This window comes from Ochotona curzoniae, unplaced genomic scaffold, assembly GCF_017591425.1.
Source record: "Ochotona curzoniae isolate NIBS_2020 unplaced genomic scaffold, NIBS_Ocur_1.0 scaffold_2683, whole genome shotgun sequence".
In the NCBI taxonomy this organism is placed as follows: domain Eukaryota; kingdom Metazoa; phylum Chordata; class Mammalia; order Lagomorpha; family Ochotonidae; genus Ochotona; species Ochotona curzoniae.
In genome coordinates, this window is record NW_024467100.1 from 5,464,635 (window position 1) to 5,489,659 (window position 25,025).

Below are 25,025 nucleotides of genomic sequence, written 5' to 3' on the forward strand. Positions count from 1 at the left end.
GAATCATAGATCATAGAGTAGTAACATTTTCTTCAAGAAGGTTCTTGATTTTCTTTTTCATTTCTTAAGCAACACATTAGCCATTCAGTAGCATGTTATTTAGCTTCATGGCGTTGTAAGTTTCTATTTTTCCTTCCTGTTGTTGATTTTGTTTTGTGGTTTTTCACTTAAGGGGATGTATAGTAACTGTGTATTGCAGACTATCATATCTGACGGCTACCACAGTAACCAGAGAAAGGCGGAGTTTGCCTCCAACCAAACCCAGAACGAATGGCAGAATTCTAGCAAGCCCCTCAGGCTTTGAGACCAACGTTGCACCAACGAGGGGCACAAACCCATATCCTCCCCACCAATAAGCGTCGAGGCAACCCCTGTTTCGGCTTCTGTGTCAAGGAGAGTTTAAAAAGCCCCTTCCCTGTCTCTTCCACACTCTTCTTCCTCTGCAGCTCATTCCTTCACTTCTGTCTTTCTTCTGCACGGGGAAGGGAAACCCATGACCGTGGTTCCCTGAAATAAAGGCCATCTAAATTCTTTTCATATATTTGGCTGGGTTATTCCTTCCCTGGTGGTTAGTGAATCTAACATTTTGGCCAGCAGCGAATCTAACAATATCCAGTAGCTTGTTTAACTTCATGGCATTGCAAATTTCTATTTTTCTTCCTGTTGTTAGTTTTGTTTTGTGACTTTTCACTTGGGGGAATTTATAGTGACTGCATAGTGGAAACTGACATGTCCAGATGTGAGGATACGGTGCAGTGTATATCTCTACTTCTGGATTGAGGATGAACTCCCAGTGAAACTGTTGGATATGTTTTGACAATGGGATGCTGGACTCTCTGCCATTGTCCATTCCTGCAATGATGGATTTATGACTGTATGAGGAACTATGTTGGTGTAATGATATGGGAGAACTCAGTGTGGGTGGGAGGGAGACTAGGGGAGGAGGTATGGGAAATCCCAGAGCCTATGGAACTGTATAATAAAATGATAACAAAAAAGCCAACTTTAAAAAAATAAAATTTTCAAAACTTTCTAATCAAAAAATATTATGACCCTTAAAAAAAAGATATTTGAAAAGCAGGAAAATAAAATAGAAGTACCAGGCTAAAAACCACTGAAATAAAAAGAAATTAATGAGTCCACTGTACTGTAAGCTAGGTAGTACAGCACAATATCAATCAACAAATGTAGGCAGAATTACAGTTTGACAACCACTGAGTGATCAGGCTGGAGTTATCAATGAGAGTAGGGCTGATGGGTGGAGGTTTTATAAGAACAGGATATGGGTGTCATGTCAGATTCTCCTAAAATAGCAGTAAGACAGAAAAGAGGAAACAGCGGCTTGACAGTGCAGAAATATGGCAGACAGTAACCTGACTGTGTAACTAAGGTGAACAGCACCATGCAAGTGGTCAATAAGTTGTTCCCAAAATGTGACACAGGAGGAAAATCAAAGCAGCATTTCCCTGGCATTCCAGCCATGGATGCACGGCTTCAATACGGTCATGAGGAAATAGTGCACAGACCCAGGTTTAGGGTCATCTTATAGACCAGACACAAGATGGGAAAAAAACTAAAGAACTGTGCCAGACTGAAGGACACTCAAGAGTCATGAGAAGTAAAATCCATGTGAGTTTCTCCTAGTTGTGTCATTATGAACATGAATGGAAAAATATTTGTGAATTGGGTCACAAATTGTGTCTGCAAAGGTAACAGAACATGGCCTAAGTGCTTGGGTCCCTGCACCCATGTGGTAGACCCAGAGCTTCCGCAGCCACTGGCGGAATAAACCAGCAGATGGAGATCTCTCTCTCTCTCCTCCTCTGAATTTCAAATAATAAAATCTTTTTTTTTTTAAAGAGAGTAATGGGACATATAAAAGCAAAATTTAAGAATTGAGAAATCCATGCAAAAGGTATCCAAGATATTTTTTTTTATATAATGGTTTCGTAATTTTTCTGTAGGTTTCAAATCACTTCAAAAGAAAAATGGTGTGGGGACAGATAGATAGATAGATAGAAACAATACACATATTTAATATCTACAATTCAAACACCTGTTACTATCCACACACTACCATCACACTCAAGGGGACTGCTATGGTAGTCTAGTGCATCTAGAGTTGCCTTTCTCTCAGTCTGCTGTCAATGGAGCATCGAAACAGACTAACAAATGAAGAGTGTTATTAGGAATCAGTAGTTGTAGATTAACAGAAGAAAAATACAAATATAGTCATAGACCACATCATGACATTTTGGTCAATAAAAAGCTGCATGTGACAGTGGACCTTATTATAAGGGAGCAGAATGATTGCTATCACTTAGTGAAGTCACGGCCACCACAGTGCAGCACATTACTCATGCACTGGTGGCTGGTCATGTCAGTGTCAACAAACCAGCTGCACTACCAGTTCTATAAAAGTAAGTACAGCATATACAATTATGAATTGTATATCTAATACTTGACAATTATTGACTGTGTTACTGGCTTATGCATTTACTGTACTAATTACAATTATTTTAGAGTGTACTCCTAACTTAATAGTTAACTGTAAAACTCTGGCAGCAGCCTCAGATATCTCAGGTTTACTGTTCTCTTGATTACATCATTTTCTCTTGGGTTGACTTAATCTTGTGTTGCTTTGATCATCACAGCCCCAAGAGCAATACTCAACATCATATATATGTGTATATAGCATGTAGCCTAGGTGTGTGGTAGTCCATATAACTTGGTTTTGCGTAAGTACACACTACAACATTCACACAATGATGAACTTCTTAGAACATGTCCCAGTTTGTCAAGCAATGCCTGCGTATATAATGCAACAAGGTGAGAAAAAAAACTCTGATTTGCGTTTGCACTGTAGGTATTAATACAAATTCATGTTTTGTAAAAATAAATACTTTCTTGTTCTTAGGCAATGCATGATGAAGGGCCAGGCGTTTCACCTTATGTGCAATCCACTTTCAAGTGGTGAAGAGAGGAGCAAATTGTGGGTAACATTGAGGCACAAAATGAGTATGGCAGGATGTTAACAGTTGATAAATCTAGATAAGGGAAACCAGGTCACTGGTGTACTGATCTTTCAGCTTTTCTGTGGTTAAAACAAAGTGCATTGATAAACACGCATGTATACTTACAGATGATTCTAGAAGCACTGTAAGAAACAGGTGGCACTGGTTGCTCCTCAAATATCTCTAAAACCTATTGCCTACTTCTATAATCTGGTGACCAATCCCACACTAACAACGTTTAAGTTTTCCTCAAGGGAGTTAACTGTAGTAGCTACAGTTTTTCGTTTTCTCAACAAGCTTTCCCACCTGACCTCCACCTTGATCATTTATTTGTTCATTTACTCCTTACATTTAGTAAAATGAAAAATGATCCTAGGCTTAACAACACAGAGATCAGTGGTCACTCTTCAAACCATTTTTAGTGAAGTGGGGGAGTCTGGAGTATGTTCAAAAGACATGAGAGAAGACAAACTACAGTCACTGAAGGTGGACTTCTTTTTTAATATTTATTTATTTGTATTGCAAAGTCAGATAGACAGAGAGGAGAGAGACAGAGAGGAAGATCTTCTGTCTGTTGATTTATTCCCCAAGCAGCCACAACAGCCGGAGCTGCACTGATCCGAAGCAAAGAGCCAGGAGTCTCTTTCAGGTCTCCCACATGGGTACAGAAATTCCCCTGTAGGGCCCAGTGTGTTGACATAACAGGATAACCTCACACCCGTGGCACCACCATACCATATGGGCAACAGTTCGGGTCCCAACTACTCCACTTCTTTTGTTATTATTGTTTTGTTTTTATTGGAAAGCCAGATATACAGAGAGGAGGCGAAACAGAGAGAAAGATCTTCCATCCATTGGAAGGTGGATCTTCCCTCCACAGGTGGTTGCAAAGGCCAGAGCTGAGCTGATCTGAAGCCAGGAGCCAGGAGCTTCTTCTATGTCTCCCATGTCGGTGCAGGGTCCCAAGGCTTGACTACTTTCCCAGGCCACAGCAGAGAGCTAGAAGGGAAGTGGAGCATCCAGGACACAAACCAGTGCCCATATGTGATCCCGGGAATGCAAGGCGAGGATTTTAGCCACTAGACTACCATGCAGGGCCCAGCTGCTCCACCTCTGATCCAACTCCCTGCTAATAGTCTGGGAAAGCACCAGAGCATGGCCCAAGACTTCAGGCCCCTGAACTCACATAGGACCCAGAAACTCCTGGATTCGGACTCACCCAGGTCTCACTGTTACACCATTAGGGGAATAAACACAGCAGACAGAAGAGAGATATTTCTCTCTCTCTCTCATCTGTACTTGTGACTTGGGTAAAAATAAATAAATCTTAAAACCTTTTTGCTGTAAAATGAAGAGAAGCATTTGGTAAGAGGGGAAGTAAAATGTAAAGTCGATTCTGAGGGCTTGTTCCACATTAATGTTTCTTTAAACAAAGAGGTAATTACATGTTTAATTACTGGCAGATATGATCTAGAAGGGGGGAAATGCTGATGAAGCAAATAAAAGGAAGAATAGCTTGAGCAATGTTCTTAAAACAAGGAGGAAGGAGTAACTGGCTCTTGGTTAAGCCGCAGCTAGAGCTGTTCATTCTTAGCAACCACAGAGAAGGCACATATGCTGGTAAACACCTAAATCTGCTGATTTTGAAGGATGGCGGAAGAAGTGTTGGTTGTTGGAAAATTAAAAAAAAAAAAAAAAGCTTCATTAAACAATCCTCAAGGTAGGACAGTGAAAGTACTGGGGAATACCATCATAAAGTGAGATCAGATAACACAGTCCGCATTTTTTTTTTTTTTAGCTGCTGTCAGCTGCTGTAGGCATGGTGTGAACAGAGAAGGAGAGATGGATTTAACTTAGCTGAAAGTTGTGGTTTATCCAAGAGAGAAACACAAAGCAAGAGAGAGACAAGGATATTAACAGTGTAAGCAAGGAAAGGTTATAATGACTGTGGTTTTCAAACTGGTAACAGGGGATCATAACATGAGGAAATCAGACACACAAAAAAGATGACCAACTCTCCACGGGGTGGAAGCACTACTGGGATAGGGAAACTAAAGAGAATGAAGAAGACAGGAGACCCTGGACAAAGCAGGATGTCTCAAAGTGAGACATTTGCAGTAATGATAAGATCTAGACTTGTGATCAGGAGAGTAAATGACCAACACAAAAAAGATCACTCACTGGGTGGGAAGGAGGAGGTCCAAGAACTGAAGAGAAGATTGGAAAGTCTTCTCTGAAGATAATTTACATCATACACAAATCATGCTCTAAGTAATGGTGGAGAAAGTGACAGTAAGGTAGTAACTAAAATTTTCAAAGTGAGGAAGAGTAACCCAGCAGTCAGTACATAACAAAAATAAGAAGTAGAAGATGATATATTGTGACAAAATGAGATTTAAGCCTACGCATTTGTATGAAGGAGGAAAGTAAAATGATCTGCAAGCAGCACCAGCTCATCAACTGTTACAAACATGCCACTCTGAAGCACCATGTCGCTAACAGGGAAAACTGTAGGGTACTTGAAACTCCACTGGCTTACTCTACAAATCTAAACTTTTTCTTTAAAAGTAAAATTGTTAAGTACTTAAAAATAATTATACAAATGTACCCAATTTCAGTGTGTTCACACATTAGGTTCTATTGGGACACAGCCATGCTCACTCGCTTATGTTGCCTACAGTTGCTTTTGTATTACAACAGCAAAATCAAGTAGTTGCATCAGAAACCACGTGATCAGAAAGCCTGAAATATCTACTATCTGGACTTTTCTAGAAATACTTGCAGATTCCTACTCCAAGTTTCTACCTAAATTAAAGGGAGGGAAAATGAAGTACATCCCATCATATGCTGTTCTAAGGTTATCAATTTATTGAAATCACGTAAATATGTTAGAATCATAAGAAGTACTAATCATATAAACAATCACATAAACTGATTTTTAAAAATTTAACTGAATAGCCTCTAATTTTTTTTTAAAATCAAGTAAATCATTGAAGTACCCTAGCACCCAACACAGCAACTCCCAAAAATAGAATTCATATTTCACTGAGCAACACTCATAGGTAATTATATTTCACTCTAGTGTCTGCCTACAAAATCTATCCTAATTACTGCACAGCTAAGGAAACTGAATGAAAGTGTTCAACAATGAGAAGACTGCTGGTCTTCAAAAGGGAGACTTGGCCAATGGACACACAGCGGGAAGGGCGGTCAGGATATGCGGCAGGGATGAGTCAGTGAACCGAATTCGAAGAACGTGCTGCTCTGTTTAAACACACACGTTATGACCAGGGGTTAGGAAACAGCACCGTGGGTATCAGAAAACAAAATACAATCACGCAATCAGAAAGTATTCTACAGGTATAAAGAAACAGTGAAAATATAGACTAGCTGAGAAAAGTTATAGCTACCTGACATACTGAAATGGGCTTAAAAACACGGGGATCTTAGAATCACACTTGGAGAAACACCTCAGAAATGCAGTATAGACAAGAGACTAGGGGGAGCACAGGCTTTGTGACGGACAAACGCTGTACTGATCCTCTTTCTGTCACTCCCTAGCTCTGTCTCGGAGAGCACAAAGGCCCTCTCTGCCCGATTCCTCATCTACAAAGTAACAGTACCTAGGGCTGTGCAGCGTTTAAACCACTCCAGACCCAAGTAAGACCCGACACAAAGTCCTGAGTAAAAAGCAACTGTTAACAATCCCTTGGATGGAAGGATGCACTGATAACCATCTCAGTTTGCCCAGAAATTCTTACAAAATCTACCAAGGATTGAAGTAAATCTCTAGTAGGATAAATATAACTTTAGAAGACGTCTGCCACTGAAAGTAAATGAGGACTTTGGCTCAATGAATGCAGTTGCAGTTCCACTGGAGCTACAGAGAAAGCAGATCCAAGCGGGGGGGTGGGGTAGGGGAAAAGCAAGTATCATTCCAAAACTGGTGAATGATGAAAGCTCACTACCATCGGGACCCACACAATCCCACCTCCGCACTGGAACCCCAAATCAGCATGAGTAGCACGCTCTGGGATCAAAAGGAGAAATATACTTCCTCTAAACACTGAAGATGACTACACTCCGTTCCATGTTTCCTGACCCCTGAAACCACACCAAACATCTCTAACAAGACAATTCAGCACTGTATCTGGAGAGCGGCCAGGATCCCAATTTATAACTGCCAGGTCGAGGTGATCCCGGAGCCGAGGTCAGGTGGCTGAGTACTCAGCTTCTCTGCCAAGATGGACAACTCCCTTAAGCCAACAGTGAAAAGCTGGGAGATGAGGATTCTTGGTACACATCCACATTCTCCCATACGAACGCACACACACACACACACACACACACACACACAAACACACACCTCACTACAATCGCCGCCAACACACCCACACCCTGAGAGAATAACCTGCGACCTCTCTGGCGATCACAGCCACTGGGATCTAACGAGCTCCAATGTTCGCCCTCCCAACAGACCACCTGGTAACCTCCCCAGGCGGCAAACCGAGAAACCGAGTCATTCCACTACACAGCGTTCTGCTCTCGCCGTGGCCAGGACGGACGCCGAAAGTTTCTGCCTCCCTCACAGGACCGCGGACGGGCGTGCGCTCGCTCCCCGGGCAGGCTTCGAGCACACCTGTCACCACGAGCGGGCGAGGAAGCGACCCAGAAAGCCTCGAGGCCCCGGGACTGCCTCGGGTCCCACTTACCCCAGTCTTCATCTGGCCTGTGAGGGAGTCCCGGGCTAAAGGGCGACTCCATGATGCCGGTAACACTAGCCGGCTCACCCCAAATACAAGTTCCGAAGCCCTGGAACTCAGTGACTAATAAGCTGAGACGGCGGCGGCGAGCGGACAAAATACCCCGGGATGCTGACGCAACGGTGGCCGACTGAAGACAAACTGCTTCCGCCGCGTGAGGGCGAGGGGCCGGCCCCGAGAACGTCAGCGAAGCCCGGCTCAGCGCTGCCCTGAGTAAATATTTCCTTTTGGGACTTTTCAGCACTTTCCGCCCCCCTGTCTTAAGGTGAGGAAAGACCCGCCTACACAGAGTTTACCGATAATTTTAAAGATGAAAAAGTAGAGCCCATTGCTGATTCCCCGATCATTCTCAGTTACCACACCGTAGATTTGTCGGAACCAAATTAAAGAGTAACAGTAATATTTGGTTTAATTCTTACGAATAATTATCGATGTAAAAATTATCCAATACACAAATGGATAAAGCAACACACACAAACACACACAATTATTCCGCATTCGTTAGAATGGCCCCTGGTGGGGCTGCATCAGAGGTAGGCATTACTATGAATCGGACTTCAGAAAGCTTACTTTTATTTAAACAGTGCAAACATAAAAGATAAACTCTCCGCTCATACTTGTGTCCTCAGGATGAATTTCTAAAGCACAGTACTTAGCAAACAACAAGAAAAAAAAAAAAAACAACGAAGGAACCTCTTCTGAGGGCTGCAATAAATTACCCATCTTTTTATTAATAAAAATTTTAAAGAAACTTACACACACGAAATTCATCTGAAAATGCGCACTGTTTGAGAAAGTCCAGAGATTAATTTCTTTTTAAGTCCTTTTAAATTTCAGTGGCCCGTGAATCAAGTATCTTAAGAACAGGTATCCTTCTAGGACCAAGAGGAATCTTTCCCATGGTTGCAAACAAAACAGAAATACTTCCCAGAATTCTCTGAACTCCTCGTGGCTGTATATTTCTTTGGATTACATAATGCAAAATTAACCCTGGACTCCAGCAGCCAAGGGAAAAAAAAAATCTCACGAAATCCCCTACCCTGAAATGTGATTCCTTCTTTCATCATCCAATTCTTTTCAGTTTAGTTTTCAATAGGGTTTTCATTTATGGTGAAGTTTATAACATTCATATTCTCAGCCAATTGCGCATTGGGAAGTCAACATGAAAACTAAATCAGGGAATCTTCTATATTTGCCACCTCAGTCTTAAAAAGACTTCTCTTAAAAAGAGAACACCATGACTGAACATCATTTTCACCGGTTTAATTTTCAAAGTTTTGCTATTCAAAAACTCCAGGTAATGAGACAAATATTTGTGTATCCATCAGGAATGAACAGCTATAAACACCTGTTCAGTGTGGTTTTTTTTTTTTTACATAATGAAAACACATATGTTGAAGTTTAACTCTTGTCCTCTGCCTCATTTCCCTGTCTACTCAGGCAACTTTTGAGCTGCAGAAATCTTTCTACCCATTTCTTTCTAATTTTTTTACTATGCTTAAATATGTATACATTTAACATTACTGTAAAATTTGTACTTCTACAGATTACTTTTCTGATTCAACATTACTTTTTGACAATTCATCCATATTTTAGATGTGTCCTTGAATAGATGTATCACAGTGTCTCTTCCCATTTTCATAATGACAACTATTTAGTTTGTTTCAATGGATTATTTTTTTACCTAAAATGTATCTTTGTATAGGTCTATTTAGTTTGTTTCAATGGATTACTTTTTACCTAAAATGCAGCAATGTCTTTAGCATGCTCGCTGAGTAGGAATGCAAGAGTATTACCATCTCCCAGGTTAGACTAGTTCACCCCTTTTGCTAACAGTGATAATTTGTTCCTCACTCACCAACATTACCTGAAGTCAGACTTAACGATTTTTGCCACTACAAAGGTGTGATTATAATTCATGTTTTCTATAAATCTTATTTCCTCTTCCGTGAGGAAGCTTTCTTCCATTCTAATGATCTTCTCAAAGTGCTAAATGTGTTATCATCCTTTTCTTTATTCCTTATTCACTTTTTTTCTTTCATTAATTTTTGAGAGGTAGAATTACAAAGAGTAGAGGCTCACGCATTTCCCAAATGGCTGCAACAGCCACAGCTCTACTGGACTGGGCCAGGCCAAAGCCAGGACTTATGGGTCTCCCACACGGGTCCAGGAGCCCAAGCACTTGGGACATCTTGTGCTCTCACAGGTATATCAGCAGTGGCACCCATATGGGATGCCAGCACTGCTACAGTGCCAGCCCCACATTCACTAGAAATTAAGTTTCAAAGAGAATTTTGTGGGCCCTGCAGCATGGCCTAGCGGCTAAAATCCTCGCCTTAAACACGCCAGGATCCCATATGGGCGCCGGTTCTAATCCCGGCAGCTCCACTTCCCATCCGGCTCCCTGCTTGTGACCTGGGAAAGCAGTTGAGGACAGCCCAACGCCTTGGGACCCTGCACCCGCGTGGGAGACCCAGAAGAGGTTCCTGGTTCCTGGCTTTGGATTGGCACAGTACTAGCCATTGCGCTCACTTGGGGAGTGAATCATCGAATGGAAGATCTTCCTCTCTGTCTCTCCTCCTCTCTGTATATCTGACTTGGTAATAAAAAAAAAAAAAAAAAAAAAGAATTTCGTGTAAAGAAATCACTACTTTTTGATCTACTCAAGAGTAATCTTTTCCCAGACTCAAAAATATTACAGGAATTTACTGTCTCCTGGCTCTCTTCCCAGGGGTAAGAATGAATACTGCCAGTGTGACAAATCCAACTAGAACACATGCCCCACTCTAGACATGCTTCTAACTCTCCAAACAACCCAAACAATTTCTTGGAAAAATAGTTTATTTTGGCACAAAAATAAAAAATTGAAATCTGCAGTTTCTACAGACTTTTACAGTATCCATGGGTTTCAAAACTCTGTATATGTATACCCAAATGTACATTCACAAACACACACACATTCCAGGCTCAAGATACAGAACAAATCAAGAGGTGGACAGCACCTCTGAGAAAGCAGCTTACAGATTAAGGGCCAACTCTCCTGCATTGCCACATTCTGCCATGCAAATGCATAAAATCAGAGAATCCAAAACAGAAACCTAGCTGAATTCAAGGCTCCTGTGAAGGTAAATTCCCAAGATAAAAGAACAAAAATAATTTACTTTTAACCAATTAAGGTAAACAGTACTGTGGGGCTCCATTTGTTCTTTGGTCAGAATCTTGTGAATGTTGGTGAGGAGCCTGACTAGTGAGTTTACAATTTAATTTCAATTGCACTGTCATTAGTTCTATTAGACTTTACAATCTGATCAACCTTTTCAGTGTATCTTTAGGCATATATAAACAGAGAGGTTAAAATTAACTAATATGTTGGGAGTTGGTCAGGTCTATCCTAGGTTCAACCATTTACTAGCCGGGTTAACTTGGAAATGACTCTTTCAAATCCTCAATTTCACTTATAAATGAAAAGAGGGTCTATCTCATAGACTGGCATGAGGTTTAGATACCAGGCATTAAGTGCTATGCATGGTGACTGGCATAAGATGTGAGTTGTTTCAGTAAACTCCAGCTGTTTTAACGGGAAATGCTGACTATTACTAACTAGCCACCCTGCCAGATCTTTACCTGCACTGTATCATAAAATTCCCATTACCCAGGCAGAAGAAGGGACTAATGCTGGTCCCAGCAATTTTTAAAACAACCCTGTCGGGATTTGTGGAGGAGCAGAGTGGCCCTCCGTTGTCAGCCCCGTGCTCTCTCTCCAGCAGACGGTAAGCAGCAGAATCCGGATGGTTCCCGCAGTCTTTGAAGTCTACATCGGTGATGTCCTCATCACCATGCTCTCCCTGCAAGGCTAACATTGGTATTCTCAACACATGGAAGTGAAGCCACTGTCCTAACTCACTGCACCTAAATGTAATATTGAAAAGTAAAAGTTTTTTTTTCTTTTTAAAGAACAGAGGTTTAATGACTTTCCTATCTATCCCTCAAAAATCAACCTTTAAGACTTCAAATCTGAGGCCCAACATGATAGCACAGCAGTTAAAGTCCTCGCCTTGAGCGTGCCAGGATCCCATACGGACGCCGGTTCTAATCCCAGCAGCCCCCTTTCCCATCCAGCTCCCTGCCTGTGGCCTAGGAATGGAGTTGAAGACGGCCCAAAGCTTGGACCTGCATCCATGTGGGAGACCCAGAAGAGCTCCTGGCTCCTGGATTCAGATTGGCTCATCTCCAGCCATTGCGGCCGCTTGGGGAGTGACCATTGGATGGAAGATCTTCCTTTCTGTCTCTCCTCCTCTCTGTATATCTGCCTTTCCAATAAAAATAAATCTTAAAAAAAAAAAAACTTCAAATCTAAAATTTTTGCTCAATGGAATTTTTATAAAATTTCAGAATTTACACATAGAAAAGTTGGGTTTCCTAAAATCAGTGTCCACTGATTATCTTTCAAATGAACATGTTTGTTCATTGCATCACCTAGAATTATATACATAATACATCCTCAGTTAATATTTACTGAACTGACAACTGTACATTCAAATAAAATGTTTAACTCTCTGAGTGCTTTCTGCTACAATATATGACAGACATTAACTTGAGCCATATGAAACTATAGCTACTCAACTATTTTATACCTGCAAAAGGGATAATTTTCATATGGGACACCTGTTTAATATACAGTAAAAACCTGGACAGATTCTGTAAAAGACAGGAATTGGCAAATTTTTTCTTACAAGAAGATAATTATTAGATGGAAGCTGACAAACGGTTCAGGGCCTGTGTTTTCACTAGTCATTCAAAGCATCATGCATGCCAAAAATTTAGCTAGATATTTGTAAGAGAATCACCATTTCTCTTAGGCATTGAAAAATTACTCCCATTTTGCTATTATATATACATATTCCTCTTTATTAGCTAATGCTAATGTCATGTATGTCAAAATACCAAATTAGGTCCACTTCAACCTATCAATAAAATTCTGGTTTCCAGAGAGATCAAGTTAAGAAATTGATCTGGATTTATGACCTTCCCCAATACTCAACCATATTAAACTAAAAGAGTAACTGATACGTAACTCCATGTTAATCTTCATTTGAAATGTATCTAACTTTCATATACATTTTTTTTAACGTAGAATGTTTCAAGAGGTGCCTTAAAACACATTTCTCTAAAACTACATAAACTATTTTTTGGAGTATATTCTGGCAGAATGGGCCAAGCTGTTCATCCCACATGAATGCGTGGACTTGAGTCCTGGCTCCACTTCCAAGAACAGCTTCCCACCAATGCAATCCTGAGAGACAGCAGGTGCTCCTCAAGCATCTAGGCCCTTCCTCCCCGTGGGAGACCCAGATGGCGTTTCAGGCATCTAGCGTCAGCCTGGCCCAGCCTCAGCGGTTACAGGCACTTAAGGAATGAACCAGCAGATGGAAGATCACTGTCACCCTGCCTTTCTCAAAAATGAACTAGAAAACAATACGGACAAGTAAGACTCCTGAACAGTAACAGGAAAAACATCCTAATCAGTTTTATTGATGGCCTTTTACATTTCTAAGAAAAACCCAGACATAAATAGGTTTTCCAGTTTCTATTAAAAGAAAGAAAAATCCCAAAACTATGAGGGACTTTAACAAGTACATGGAAAAATGTAATTCAAAGATTAAATTTAGGAGCAGGCATTTGGAGCAGTAAAAATGCTATAAGAAACCTCCAACTCCACATCCCATTTCAGAGTGCCTGAATTCAAGTGATAGCTGAACTTCCTATTCCAGCTTCCTGCAAATACAGGCCAAGGCAGGTTATGGCTCCAGTTGTCAGGCTCCTGCCATGCATGTGGGAGACATGGACTGAGTTTCTTTCTAGCTCTTAATTTCATCCTAGCCTCTGCCTACAACATCTGAAAAGTGAATCAACAGATGAGACATCTGTCCAAAAATATGTTAAATGAAGTGTTTGTATTATAAAATATTTTAGTAACAAATTTATATGGCAAAAAAGGTTTGATTACTATGTACTCTACTTATATCATGCAATAAGCTAGTAACAGGGCAGGTTCCCGGTTACATCAAGTGATTTTTTTTTCCCCCTTTCACACTGCCACTGAAACGCTGATGGCTTACAAACTAGACAACCTGGCATGAGTGATTAAAACAGGGACAGAACATTATCTTCACGAAGCTTCTTCCCAAGCTCACAAATGTCACACATTCACACTTTTCTTGTTTGTGATCCCAAAACCGGCAGTATTTTCTTTTCATCCACTCTGTTCTTATGAATTTGGAAAGCAGGTGTTATCCATCTTCCACATGAGCACTGTTCACCATACCAGTTGAAGGAACCCAACTTGGCACTGCATTTTGGACAAAGAAGCTGAAATATAAAGCCAATGTATTACATCATTTATCCCCTTTTATACAAAGCAGCTTTGTTTTTGTTTTTGCAATATAGGATATAAGCATAGGCAGTAATAGTCCCCATCTTCTAGCCATTTACAATCGAATCAGGAACATTAAACACATGAGAAATGAATTATGTTTTAGATAATGGACTACAATTACTGCCTAAGAGATACATCAGACTCGGGCAGTTTAGAGAAAAAAAGCAGATAGATCCAGCTGTAAGGGAGAAAGGGGGACATCTAAAACTCAAGGAAGGACTACTTTTTAATCTTTTTTTTAAAGTTATTTTTTCATCTCATCTCAACTCATCTCATCTCATTTGAATTGGAAAGCCAAATACACAAAAAGGAGAGACAGGGATGAAGATCTTCCATCCATTGATTTACTCCCCAAGTGGACACAATGGCAGGAGCTGAGCCAATCCGAAGCCAGCAGCCCAGAGACTTGTCCAGGTCTCCCATACAGATGCAGGGTCCCAAAGCTTTGGGCTGTCCTCGACTGCTTTCCCAGCCACAAGCAGGGAGCTGGATGGGAAGCAGGACCTCTGGGATTAGAACCAGCACCCCTATAGGATCCCGGTGCATGTAAAGCGAGGACTTTAGCTGCTAGGCTACCACATTGGGCCCTACTTTTAATCTTAAACTATGGGAAGTCCAGATATAACAGTTATAAACCGTAAATGAAAAAGACTAAATAGTATCCAAGTTTATTAAAATTATACCACTGATTTGAGATAAGTAATAGACTAGGGAAATAATTCCATATGCTAGATGGAATATTACAGTATTTAGAGTTCCTACATATCAGCAAGAAAAAGATAAAATTCATAGAAAATAGACCAAGGATGGTAAAATAACTTGTAGAGCAAACGACAGATGACTGATAAATAAATACACAGGAATGTTCGTCCTCAGAGGTAGTCATTAAAATCACATTAGATACTTTAAGACCAAAATGTTCATGACACACAACACTTCTCTACCAGTTTTATATCGATCTTGACAAAGCTATGGGAAAATGGGTATATTCACTATTAGTAAAAAATAAATATGCGTGAGCATTTTGAAAGTCAGCATGGAATACCACCAATATTTAAAATGCACAGTTATCAAGCCAAGAATTCTACTTCCAAGTATATTCCTATAGCAAAACTTAAATATGTAAAAAAGAAATCTACAAATATGGTTTACAATCTCACAAAAATGTGTTAAAATGTGTACATGTTTTCCAAATTAAATGTAAGCAGCCAGCCGAAAGCACATGTACTGCAGCTAACCAAAATCTTAAATTATTACTGCAAATAGGGCCAAAAGAATGGAAAATGGGGAAAGAAAAAACATGGAAATGAATGCTCCTGGATATTTTATTTTTAAGGTAATAAGAATGGCAACACTTGCAAAAAACTCTGAATATATCAAAAACTGTTGAATTGAACACTTTAAATTGGTGTATTACATGATATGCAAATTATATACCCTAATAAAGCTATTTTTAAAGAAAATAACAAAATCTGAAAATGTACATTTGAATATAGGGTGCTGCTTTTAAGCAAGACACTCACTAAATAAATCAAGTTTCCCCATGTACAAAATATGGCTATAAACGGTCTGCCTACTTTATAAAGTCATTATATTCAAATGAGACGAAATAGTGAGAGCTTCATTAAACATCCTTTATACAAACTTCTATACAAATTTTCAAATTCATTATTAAAACCATTTCTATAGAATGCCTTCAGACTATTGTCAAATAAACAAAAAGGAAAAAGTGGCTATTACAGGATTATGAGCTGCATTCTTGCACAAGAAATGAAAACAAAATCTCATAACATACAAAGCATAAAGATCAGAAACAGAGAAACACATGGAGTTGGGCCCTGCGCAATAGCCTAGTGGCTAAAGTCCTCACCTTGAACGCGCCGGGATCCCATATGGGCACCGGTTCTAATCCCGGCAGCTCCGCTCCCCATCCATCTCCCTGCTTGTGGCCTGGGAATGGAGTTGAGGACAGCCCATGTGGGAGACCTGGAAGAAGATCCTGGCTCCTGGCTTTGGATTGGCACAGCACCAGCCGTTGCACTCACTTGGGGAGTGAATCATCAGATGGAAGATCTTTCTTTCTGTCTCTCTTCTCTCTGTATATCTGGCTTCCCAATAAAAACAAATCTTAAAATATATAGATATTAAAATATAATATATGGAGTTAGCAAAAAAAAAATGTAAGATATCTTAACTTTTTATTTTCTGCTTTTTTTAAAGTGTACTGGTTGGTACTTGCTTTCCATGACCAGTTTATTTATTCTTTTTAAAATTTATTTTATTTTTATTGGGAAGACAGATTTACAGAAAGGAGAGAGGAGAGATTTTCTATCTGTTGTTTCACTCCCCAAATGGTCAAAACAGTCAGAGATGAGTCAGGAGCTTCTGGGTCTCCCGCAATGGTGCAGGGTCCCAAGAACTTGGCTTATCCTACTGCTTTGCCAGGCCCCAAGCAGAAAGCTGGACAGGAAGTGGAGTAGCTGGGACACAAACTGACACACATATGGGATCCTGGCGCTTGCAGGGGAGGATCCGCAATCTAATTGAGCCATGATGCCAGGCCAATAGAAGATATTTTAAACCCAATTTGAAAGTTCTTGAGTTAAAACTACTTGTTACACAGTTCAAACTTTTTTTTTTTTTTTTTTTAAAGATTTATTTTTATTATTTTTTATTGGAAAGGCGGATATACAGAGAGGAGAGACAGAGAGGAAGATCTTCCGTCCGATGATTCACTCCCCAAGTGAGCCGCAACGGGTCGATACTATGCCGATCCGAAGCCAGGAGCCTCTTCCGGGTCTCCCACGCGGGTGCAGGTTCCCAAAGCTTTGGGCCGTCCTGGACTGCTTTCCCAGGCCACAGGCAGGGAGCTGGAAGGGAAGCGGGGCTGACCGGGATTAGAACCGGCGCCCATATGGGATCCCGGGCGTGCTAGGCGAGGACTTAACCACTTGCGCCACCGCGCCGGGCCCAAGTTCAAACTTTCTAAAACATATTTATTTTAACTACTATTTCAGATCAGCTGTTCTATAAAACTTTTAGTATACTCTACACTATAAAACTATAATCCTGGAGGCTAGCGCAGTGGCATAGCAAGCACCTCTGCCTGCAATGCTGGTATCACATACAGGCAGCAACTCATGTCCCAGCAGCATCACCACTGATCCAACTCCCTGCTAATGGCCTGGAAAGCAGATGTGATCCATATCAGTGGATCCCACACCCATATAGGAGACCCAGAAGAAGCTCCTGGTTCCTGGCTTCAGACTAGCCCCGCTCCAGCTACTGTAGCCATATGGGGAGTGAACCAGCAGGTAGAAAATCTCTGTTTCTCCTTCTCTCTCTGTTACTCTGCCTTTCAAGTAAAAATAAGAAAATATTTAAATAAAATAGGGACTAGCACAGTATCTCAGCAGCCTAATTATCCACCTGCCAGTGCTGACATTCCATATGGGCACCAATTCATATCCTTGCTGCTCCACTTCCCTATCCAGTTCCCACCTTGTGGCATGGGATGGGATGGAGCATAGCCCTGCCCCCACAAGGGAGGCCCAGAAGAAGCTCTTGGCTCCTGGCTTCAGATTAGCTCAGCTCTAGTTGTTGCGGCCATTTGGGGAGTAAACTAGCAGACTAAAGACCTTTGTCTGTCTCTGTTTATTTTCAAACAAAAAAAAAATACATCTTTCAATAAGTAAAAACATAATTTCCAAAAAAGAAAGGAGTTAAGATGGAGCTAGGCCCAGTGCAATGGCTCATTTAGCTAATCCTCCCCTCATAAGTACCGAGATCCCATATAGGTGCCGGTTCATGTCCCAGCTGCTCCAGCTCCCTGCATGTGGCCTAGGAAAGCAGCAGAGAATAGGCCAAACCTTATTACCCTGTACACGCATGGGAGAACTGAAAGGAGCTTCTTATTCTTGGCTTTAGATCAGCTCAGCTCCAGCTGTTGTAGCCACTTGGAGAACGAACGAACAGATGGAAGATCTTCCTATCTTTGCTTCTTTCTGTAAATCTGCCTTTCTACAATAAATAAATAAATCCCTAAAAAACAAGGAGGGGGTGGGGGTTGCACAATAGCCTAGTAACTGAATCCCTGCCTTGCACACCAGGATCCCATATGGGTGCTGCTTAGTGTCCCGGCTGCTCCACTTCCCATCTAGCTCCCTGCTCGAGGCCTGGGAGGACAACAAAAAAATGGCCTAAAGTCTTTGGTCTCTCATGCACTCGCATGGGAGACCAAAAAGAAGCTCTTGGCTCCTGGCTTCAGATTGTCTCAGCTCCAGCCTTTGTGGCCACTTGAGGAGTGAACCAGCAGAAGGAAGATCTTTCTGCATCTCCTCTCTGTATATCTGCCTTTCCAACAAAAATAAATAAATCTTTATTAAAAAAAAAAAAAAGATGGAGTAAAACACTAGTTAAGATGCAAAACAAAATGTAGATAATGCAACAAAATTGTGAAAAATAAAATTGCGTACTGACCTGCCCATCCATGACTCCCAACAAAGCAGATTCCATCCATTGTACAGGTTCAATGAAGTAGGATGTACACTGAGTCCCCGTGGCAACCATGAATGTTGGTGCCATTCTCTTGTGAGCAAAAGCCATAGGTCCACTTCCTTCACTGTGATCCAAAATACTAGAGCTTCGAAATAAGGATCGCCTGCAATCCCCAATCAGAAACATTAGTGACTTCCAAAAGGATTTCAAAGGTAGACTAAATTTCTTAGTCTGGCTTTAGAATAGAAATTCCTAATCTATTTCTTACATTATGAAATAACGTAATATTGGCTATACTTAAGTCTTCAATTATTCCTTCAATTTGATAATTTTGCTTTTTAAAAATTTAGATTCTTCTTAAAAACAAATTTGAACTAGAAATTTCTGTATTATTCAATTAAAATCTTCCTACAGATATATATGAAAATAACATGCCAAATTCTTTTCTGCCATTTAGAAAAAAAATTGCTAAAGAATACAAAGTATTTTACCTGCACTTTCTACACTTGTAGAGAATCTCCTCTTTCAATCCTTGTGAGACAGTGGTTGGATCAACAGCGAAGAGTTCTTGAGGTAAATTCTGTAATTCTATAACATAATTAAAATATATCCAGTTGTTAGTATCAGCCTGGCATTTTCAGATACCTGCCTAGTTCCCATAGCCAGTGCCATCAGAAGTACCTTTACAAGAAACCAAGCTCAACATTCTTTCTTTCAAACTCACTGCCTAGGCACTCTTGGTCCTCCTCATCTTGTTTATGACCTGTTATTAACTGCTCACTACCCTCTCTCTCAAATGTCTCAAATGTGTCAAATGTCAGGGAGATGGAAGGTTCCACAGCCAAGGTTCAACGCCCAATCTCAACCCTGCTTAAAGATCTTAAAGATCTACCTTTAAGTGGTTTAACAACAGCTGACTTGTACAGTGGTTCCACTGGGATTCAGAAACAGACTCCACCTATTCAGGCAGGACCTTTATAGATGCTCTTAAGGCCCTATCTTTTGAAGAGGGCAGAAGTTAATCCAACATGTAGATGACTTGCTCATCTTTCCCCAACCTGAGACTTAGGTGTTGTTTATTTAACTAACACTCTTAACTTTCTGGAGGAATGACTACCAGCTATCCAGAAAGGTAACCAGTCATGGCTTATCGCTGGGAAATGAAGGCTAGCACTGGGAAGGATTTAGGCTATACAATAATGTCCTTCCCCTATGACCTCAAGACAGCTCCAACTGACAGGACACTGAGGCTATGAATTCTAAAGTACGGGGAAATAGCAAAGCCTTTAAATAAGCAGACCCTCAAGCACAAACCAGAACAGGACCCCCTCCTTTGGGAAAGAAGACAGCCTTCAAAGCTGCCATACCTTGAGCTCACATGACACAGTCTGTCAAGACCAGTCCTTCAAAATACGCCTTTGACATGTGAACTGTTGCCCAACAGAACATCGATGCCATGTTCCATAAAAAATGTTGCTTTCAGGTCAAATGAGACAGGTAGAAAACCATATTCACTGTTTCTTCAGGATAATAAATAGGACTAGAATTTGTGGCCCAACATTGTCATGGAAATCCTAGTTGTTGCCTTTCCTTGACCCTATAACTTCCATTTATTACTATTTCTATTTGGATCACATGTGTTTAATCTCCTTGTGTGTTTTCTACCAATAGACAAGCTGTCCAGCTCCACAACGGTCATGAGGTGGGGCTTCCAGCCTCTCCCACTGGACAATGTGACCAGCTCTCTGGACTGCACAGGACAATATTTTCCCAGGTCACCTCTGAACATCACAGGTCAAACAATAAGAGAAAAATACCCACCATAACCATCTCTATACAGACCATAGCCCATTCCAACACCATAAGATTACAGGCTACTTCTCTTGAAGGAGGAGTTAGGCAGCAAGTTATAATAGCTTGGCAGAGGAGGATTGGTGGTGGGGGAGAAGGGCAGAAAGAAGAGGGGCCGAAGAACAAAAATTTGAAGATTATGTGGTTGAATAAGTGAGGAAAGAAACGCAGAAACATATCTTGGAAGCATACGAACAGACCACCATTTGCACAAGTCTTGCCCAAGTCCAATAACCTTTTTAGGGGGTCCCAGCCTTCCCTTCATCCTCCACTACCAGGAGCAAAATTAAGGCACTCGTCCCCGCCCTGTGCCAGGAGAGCTACTGTCCAATAATATTGTGCTAATAAAGTCCCTGGAGAAATTTCATAATTTCCATTCCTAAAAAGCTCTCCACCTAGCAATATCTCCAAAGTAGCTACTGGGAGGAGAAACAGTGGGCTCACCTCTATAAAGAGTCTAGTCTGAATGCAGACTGGGTTCTCAGCTCTTTGCTGAGATTCCCACCTGGACCACCAGACATATTATTTTCATAAACTTCACTAGCATTCTTATTGCTACTTTGTCTCACATCTGAAATTCCTTTCATGCACAGAAAACAAGGACCTCTGATCCAGCTATCTCTGGAAACATCCCACAGTGCTTCATGTGCTGGAAGTTTGGTTCCCAGTATAACAATATAGACAAGTGGTGGAACCTCTAAAATGCAAACCTAGTAGAAGATTAAGACACTGAAGCAACTGTTCTTGGAAAGGATTAATGAAATTGTTGCAAGACCTGACTGGCTCCTAGAACAAATCATTATAAAAGGAGCAGGCCCGGGGCTGGCATGGTGACGCAGCATGCTAATCCCCTGCTTACAGCGCCTGCATCCTATATGAATGCCAGTTCGTGTCCTGGCTGCTCTACTTTCATTCCAATTCCCCACTTATGGCCTGGGCATATAATGTAGAATGGTCCAAGTTGTTGGGGCCCTATACCATATAGGACACCAGGAAAACACTGCTAGCTCCCAAAGTCCAGCTCATGACCACTTGGGGAAGGATTCAGCACCTAGAAGACCTTCTCTCTCTGTCTCTCCATCTCTCTAAATATAACTCTTTCAAGTAAACAAATAAATCCTCTTTAAATTAATTTATAAAAATTTGTATAACTTAAAAAACAACAACAAAAAAAGCAGCTGACCTCTGAATCTGACCTTATAATTGTTCTGTCTGACATATACTTCCGTGTCAATTCTAGGTGGTGATGGAGTCACCCAAACAGAAGCTGGCATCATGTCCCTGGGCCTTCATAACTGTGAGCTCAAAAAACTCCTTTTGTTTACAAATTACCCAACCTCAGGTACTTTTTTATAGGAACAACAACAACAAAAAAATTTTAACTGAAGCATCAAATGCTAACCTCTGAAATAAAAAAAATTTTTTTTAATTTACCGTATTGGGAAATTAGGATAAAGTCAAGAAGCACAGAAATTAATCTCTTGGCTTCTGGGTACAGACACAAGTTCAAACCCCAGCTCTACCATTTACAAACCATGTGGCCTTGGACAACATTTCTGGATGTACTACAATTTCAAAAGAAAACTTCCTGTCTGATTTGATCACTGGAAAAACGAGATAATGCAGTTAGTATTAGTAAATAGGAAGTCAGATAACCGCCTATCGACGTTAGAAAGACTAAAAAGCAAAAACAGGAATTTCATGTGGTTGGATGAGGGAAGAAATGTAACAGCAGGCCTCAGTAGCAGACAAGCATGGTACCTTGTTACGTCGTCCCAGCCCCGGAAGGGCTACTTAGGACCATCTTCCCCACTCTGCACCAGAGGAGCTTTAAACTCAGTTACACTGTGCTGATAAAGTACTGAAGGAATGTCACAAATTCCACACACAGAAAGCCCTTTGCCCAACAACATTCCAGAAGGGGAGCAGAGGAGAAAGAGACGATGGTAGATTCATACCACCAAAAACTCGCACTGGCTCTCAGTTCTTTACTGAGATGCCTGTCTGGTGTTTCTTGTCAGTAAACTTCTCTACCTCATAGCCACTCTCTGGTAGCTGAAATGCACTTTTGACTAGAAGCAAGGACCTCTGGTCTAACTGTCTCTGGTAACAATAGAAAACACTCTGTTTACACTGGCAATTAACGTCACTTACCTGGATACTTCTCTGTAACCTTCTGCAAACGATATTGCTTATAAATTGTACTAGAGGTGTCCACCTCACATCCCATGGCCTGGTACAATTTCAGTTGCCACTGAAACCCTTCATTCATCCTGAAATGACAAAGAAATATAAACCCCAATGTTTGTTCAGTGAAACCGCATGCCAAAAGCAGAAGTATGAATCCAACAAAGAACTCACTGGGCCGCTGGCTGGATGGTTCGGAGGTTCTCATAGGCTTCCTCAAAGCTGAGCTGGTCCGTCTTCATCACGAAAGCTGTCACTACAGCCACACTGCGACTGACTCCTGCATGACTGAAAAAGAAGCCTTCAAAATAAAATAGTAAATACCAGCAATTAAAACAAAACCTGGCCCCCTTTTAACAGTAAAACTACAATCCACTTCATTTCTACTTCTAGTCAAATAAACTCATTATGTATGATGAAATACTACCAATATACAAGCAAATTATTCCTGTATCACCTATTTTTTTTTTTTAAGAGGCAAAAGGACAGCATCTATTCCCCACCACCTGGAATGACCAAGGTCTCCCATAGAGGTGGTTGGAACCCATTTTCTTGGATTCTCAAGGTTGCCTCCCAGGGCCTGGAAGCCAGAATCAAACCTAAATATTCTCTGTGTAATGTTAATATCTCAACAATTGGGCTTAAAGACCTGCTGCTATTTCCTTATTCTTTTTGTATTCTGAAGTATAAGAATGTATCATCTTTTCAAAATGAATTACGCTTTTTTTTTTAATGTTGTGATAGCTTTGGAACAAATGCAAATTTCTTCACTCTTGGCATTTAAGGCCCTGGAGATCCAATACCAGGTATGATTCAATTTCTATGTAAATATTTAGAACAAGTGCTTGGCACACAATAATTTACTCAATAAACTGAAAGTACTGTTACTAAGCTCTAATTCAATCCAAACAAACAGTGCTCCCTAGGGACTCCCAAATACCCATCAAGATTTTTTTATTTCTGTTGAAAGTCTCATCTGGCCTCTCAGCAAGACCTACAGGACCCTTTAGATCCTAACCTATTCTCCAATTCACCAACAGCCCCCACACACATTATCCTAAGCAAAAACATTAAAAATGATCCGCTCTTCCTCTGAAGTCAGAACACTTAGCCACTGGAGTATCTGACTCCACGGAACTGTAAACGCTTTGGGCTGTAAGGACTTTGTCACTTACCAGCTGACGCCAAGCCCCCACCTCCTGAACACACCAGGTGGTGAGTGACCCCAGGAAGGAAAGCAAACACACACACACCCTGAAAACACACACACACACACACACACACACACACACACCCCCCCGCGGAGAGAGTGTCCTCCCAGGAGCAGGTGGACACACACACACACACACACCCGCGGAGAGCAGGCCCTCCCAGGAGCAGGTGGACACACACACACACACACACACACCCCGCGGAGAGCAGGTCCTCCCACGAGCAGGTGGAGACACACACACACACACACACACACACACCCCGCGGAGAGCAGGTCCTCCCACGAGCAGGTGGTGGACACACACACACACACACACCAGGAGCAGGTGGACACACACACACACACACACCAGGAGCAGGTGGACACACACACACACACACACACACACCCCGCGGAGAGCAGGTCCTCCCAGGAGCAGGTGCTGTACACACACACACCCCACGGAGAGCAGGTCCTCCCAGGAGCAGATGGTGGACACCGGCCGGGGAGAGTGTCCCGCCCACTCACCAGTGCACCAACACCGCACGGCCCTCCGAGCGGGCCTGGCCGATGAAGGCCACGCACCGGTCCAGGTGGCTGAGCAGGTCGGTCTCGGGTTTATCCAGCGCAGGCACGAAGAGGCTCCGCAGACCCTCGGCTCCAGCCCGTGCCGTGAAACAGGGCTCCTCCGAGTCCACCGTCAGCACGGCCGTAATCCCCGCCGCCCTGAGCTGGTCCGACTTGGCGACGGCCGCGGCCCCACCCAGGTACAGCCCCGGCCGCACTTCCAACATGTGCGCGGGGCAGCCGGTCGCGTCCTCGCTCGGATTCGGGCCTTGGCAACCATGGCTGGAACCCTGAGCGTCCAACATGGCGGCCCCCGGAGGCTCGGCCGCCGCGCTGTCTACCACCGAGTGGCGGGAGGCTAGAGTGCCCCTCCCCGTCATCCGCAGACCTCGGCGACTCGGCAGCGCCCTCGGAGGACCATGTGGTCGGCCGGAATAGGGGTTTGGGAAACGTAAGACCTTTCGACCCAGGTTCTGGTACAGGGACTAAGAGAAAAGAAGTTAAAGATACAGGATAAC

The 25,025-nt window shown here is 41.9% G+C and overlaps 2 protein-coding genes across 3 annotated transcripts in view; both read right to left on the reverse strand.

Annotated features, from left to right (window-relative positions):
* ATF6 (activating transcription factor 6) overlaps positions 1–9,697 on the reverse strand; it is a 180,196-nt gene extending 170,499 nt beyond the window's left edge. Inside the window, exons 1-2 of the mRNA XM_041003267.1 lie at positions 9,645–9,697; positions 7,727–8,058 (exon numbers count right to left, since the gene is read on the reverse strand). Of these exons, the coding sequence (XP_040859201.1) occupies positions 7,727–8,058; positions 9,645–9,697 (385 nt within the window). The remainder of the gene's footprint in view (positions 1–7,726; positions 8,059–9,644) is intronic.
* Positions 9,698–12,706: 3,009 nt separating this feature from the next.
* Positions 12,707–24,812, reverse strand: DUSP12 (dual specificity phosphatase 12). Of its 2 annotated transcripts, XM_041003368.1 has the most exons (6): positions 24,469–24,812; positions 22,923–23,036; positions 22,716–22,834; positions 19,202–19,298; positions 18,693–18,873; positions 12,707–14,146 (listed from the first exon to the last, which is right to left on the reverse strand). In XM_041003368.1, exons 1-6 carry the CDS (start codon positions 24,810–24,812, stop codon positions 13,985–13,987), a joined length of 1,017 nt encoding a protein of 338 aa, XP_040859302.1. In that variant the 3' UTR covers positions 12,707–13,984. The 2 variants fall into 2 exon arrangements, with proteins under 2 accessions (XP_040859302.1, XP_040859303.1); XM_041003369.1 differs by lacking the exon at positions 18,693–18,873.
* Between the last annotated feature and the right edge of the window lie 213 nt (positions 24,813–25,025).

Excerpts from the sequence above, each read along its gene's own strand:
- DUSP12 (XM_041003368.1), bottom strand. The coding sequence starts at position 24,812 with ATGTTGGACGCTCAGGGTTCCAGCCATGGTTGCCAAGGCCCGAATCCG. Across the intron at positions 23,037-24,468 it reads CGTGCGGTGTTGGTGCACTG|TCATGCAGGAGTCAGTCGCA; the intron begins GTGAGTGGGCGG and ends CTTCTTTTTCAG. Across the intron at positions 14,147-18,692 it reads TGGGAGTCATGGATGGGCAG|CTTCTTTGTCCAAAATGCAG; the intron begins GTCAGTACGCAA and ends TTTATATTTCAG.